The 3,517-nt window shown below is 54.9% G+C and overlaps 1 protein-coding gene across 1 annotated transcript in view; it reads right to left on the reverse strand.

Moving 5' to 3' along the window:
• Positions 1-3,517, reverse strand: part of LOC104280470 (polycomb protein SCMH1-like) — a gene marked incomplete at both ends in the record, with an annotated part of 13,646 nt that overhangs the window by 6,923 nt on the left and 3,206 nt on the right. The window contains 1 exon segment of the mRNA XM_009878130.1: positions 3,375-3,517. This exon segment is cut by the window's right edge and continues 26 nt beyond it. Coding sequence (XP_009876432.1) covers positions 3,375-3,517 — 143 coding nt within the window.

Below are 3,517 nucleotides of genomic sequence, written 5' to 3' on the forward strand. Positions count from 1 at the left end.
GTTGTACCCTGTGCCTCTGCGCCCGTGACAGCCCCCTGCGTCCTGTGAAACAAATCCCACCCTGCGCTCCCAGCCACGCTGCACACCGGGCAAGGCTCCAAAGACCACAGCACCGGGACAGGAAGGAAAATACGCAGCCCCGACTAGGAAGCAGAAGTCAAACAACTGACTGTGCTCAAACTGGGGACGCGAGGCTGCAGGGGAAGCCAAAATGAAACTCCAGAAAGAAGGTGCACGTGAAACCCCGGGTCTGCTGCAGCACCTCTGACAAAACTCAGTGACGAGCTGCTCAGAGAGACTGGAAACACGGTGCTAACGTTTAAAAATAAGAAGGTGAAAAACTGATTTTGGCAACCAGATGCTCACGTCTGACCTCAGCAGCACCACGAGGCTCCTGCGAGGTTCCAAGCGCTGCGATGACCCACGGCGCGCGCTGCGGGAGGAGCTCACAAGAGGAGACCGACCCGAGAGCTTCCTCGGTGTGGGAAAACATCCGCTCTGTCGCGAAGGAAGAGTGGTCCCTCTCATTTACCTGGAGCTCAGCAACTCACCTGATAGGAGAACCACCAGCTGAGACAGAGAATGTGACGGCTACCGGAAGCCTTGCTACATGCACACACGTGGTCTGAGGGGAAGAGCAGTCAGCAGAGCGCTGAGCGAGAACATGAGGCTGGGGAGCAATCGCTAATGAATTTTCTCCAGGGTCGTTCTTGAGTCCGGTGTCATTTAATATTTTCACTACTCGGCACAAATTTTTACAGTTTCACCAATGAAATCTGCTGATACCTTGCCAAGTCTGCCCAGATAAAGTAGCATTTCAAATTATGCAGGAAAAAAATAAATTAATGTATCGTATACATATAAAATCCAGCAGCAAAACGCAGACGTGCACTTAAGTGTTGCCCCACGAGCTGGGAAGCTGCAGTTGACAACTGGGTGTGCAAGCCAGACGGGTTGATCACCACCTGCTACAAGGATACGTGCCCAGAGTGCTGGGTGGGACTCGGGTCACCCTGTGAAGGTTAACTCAAACCAACACGACACACAGAGAGAGCAGGGAGCCTTTCGTACCAGAGCAACCAAAAGGCAAACTCCCCCGAGAGGTACGACCGCTCCCTAACTGCGTCCAGAAGAAGAACTAAATTAAGCTAAAAAACAATGTTAAGACAAGGAGACACAGATACCAAGTTGCCCCAAAATGAATTTGGGCTAGAAACCACAACACTGTTTCTACATATAGAGCAAAAAACCTTGAAGAGGCCTCCAGTGGAAATTCAAAAGCCCCAACTCCGGAGTTAATGAAAGCAACACCGGATGCTGTGGTGCCTGTAATAACAGGACGCGAGGCTCAGCGGTCCAGAAGGTCCCCCCAGTCTTATGTTTTCAGAAGGCTCCGGGTGAGATCTACCTGTTCACAACATTTCACCACCCATCCCTGCTGACCTTAGGGCTGCTGCAGACCCTCCTTCCCCTGCCCCAAGCACACACGTGGGTTCTCCACGGCACCTGCACCGGTGCTCCTGTCAGGTGAGTTTGTTCTGGGAGTTGAGACCAGCTCCCAGTCCTCACCAGAGATCGTTTTCCAGAAGAACCAGCCCCGTTCAGGCGCACGAGCACCTGTACTGCCGAGCAGACAAGGTGGGACGCACAGCGCTGCAGGTGAGGCCACAGCAGCCCCGATGCTTGCTGCCATTTAAGCTGATGTACAACTGCATCCTCCTTCTCCGGTGACCAGCCCTAACCTCTCAAAACCGCCGGCACTGCTTCTCTGTCCTCACCAGAAGCCACCGTAACGCGTAGGTAAGAATGTTTACCGTCTTCTTTCAGGTGCGTGAGAAAAGTGTTCGATGCCCAGGTGCCCAGCCATGCCCGAGACATCAGCAGGAGCTACAGGACTAGGTGCTATCACTCCTCCGGACTGTGGTGAATCTGTCTTTAATCTCGGCAAACGCTCCAAAGAAGAGCTAAGGGTGGGCAGGTCTCAGCATCGTATCACATCTGGTGCTCTGCCTGAGCTTCCCTGAATTCTCACTTCACTCTTCCACCCCACCAGGCAGCCCAGCGCTTAGCACCGACACCACTAACGACACACTGCGGCTAAAAATCACCTCTGTGAGCTACGGGACCCTCTCTGACCAAGCCACTACCACGGCCAGACCCCGGGTGACTCTTCCTCCCATTCTGGGTTTGCTCTATCTCATGACCACAGCTTGTCCCAGTAACCAGACACGCTGCTCCCGTACCTGCCACAAGAGCCAAGCCACGTCCCAGAGCTCCTCCTGTCGCGCCACAGCTCGGCTCCCTGCTCCTGGCAGAGCCAGCCCAGCACGCAGTGGCATCAGGCTGCTGCCCCTGAGCTTCACGCTTAGCGACTCCTCCTTAGCCCGTTCTTTCCAATCGCTCACCCTTTCACATTCCAAACGCTTGCTTTTCTCGTCAGAGCTGTAATTATCCAAAGGATTAACTCTGGAAAGACCTCAGCACGCTATTTGCTGACTCGGGGCGGGGGGAGGCAGAAAAGTAGTGGAGGAAACAAGACAGGAGAGTAGATCAGAACCCTGTCAGCTCCATAAGGAGGGCACAGAGAGCATTTATCCTCTCCAGGACTGGTTCCTACAGTTGAGGCTCCCCCTCGAGCCCCACAGCCAGTCCGGGGAGGCAGCTCTCACTGGGAGTTGCTGTCACCACACAGCACTGCAGCAAAACCCACCCATCTCCTTTTTTTCCACCACTTTCTCTTCAGAGCAATTTCGCAGCCTGACGATCTGCACTGTGTGCATGAACTGTCTTGCCAGGGGTGTGCTGCTTCACGGCAGCGGAGCGTTAGCCCTGCCAAGAAAAACAAAGCTGCCCGTGCCTCTGATCCCTGCGGCGTGCATCGTCCCCAACCAGGATGCGCTGCCACCCAGGGCTGGACGTGCCGTCTGCTGGCACCGGAGTCAGGGCCAGCATGGAAACCGCTCGGCTAGATTTTAATTCCATTTCTATTTACAGTTTGCCCATTGCATGCTATCACTCTCGTATTTCTCCTGCAGTCTTTCACCTGAATTCCTAACTGGGTGAGGTCACTCTAATCACATTACAGGAAGCGGGGAAGGACCTGGGGGGGACACGGAGAGGAGGGAAGACAAGGAGACAGCACGGATGAGCGGAAACCTAGAGGCAGGGATGGAAATCAGACCGACAGGCAGAAGATACTTGAATCCTGCGCAAAAACGAGCCCCGCGGGCATGTGCGCGGCGCTAGGTGTGACGCAAGGAGCCCTGCCGGGGGCTCCGCAACGCACGCCTGCCTCCTGAGAGGAAAGATAAAACCTAGGTTAAGACACGGAGCACCTGGGGTCCCTACAGCGCCGCCCCCGCCCCAGCTCCTACCTGGTAGATACCTGTCGTGGTCGTACTCGTGTGAGCGCTGCATGTGGCTGTTCTGAGTGAAAGGCTGGTTCCCAAAGAGGTTGTCACTGCGAAGATTGTGGCAGAGCTTCTCCAGGAAGCGGAGGGCGTAGGGGATACTGTTT

Source organism: Apaloderma vittatum, unplaced genomic scaffold, assembly GCF_000703405.1.
Source record: "Apaloderma vittatum isolate BGI_N311 unplaced genomic scaffold, ASM70340v1 scaffold14611, whole genome shotgun sequence".
In the NCBI taxonomy this organism is placed as follows: Eukaryota; Metazoa; Chordata; class Aves; order Trogoniformes; family Trogonidae; genus Apaloderma; species Apaloderma vittatum.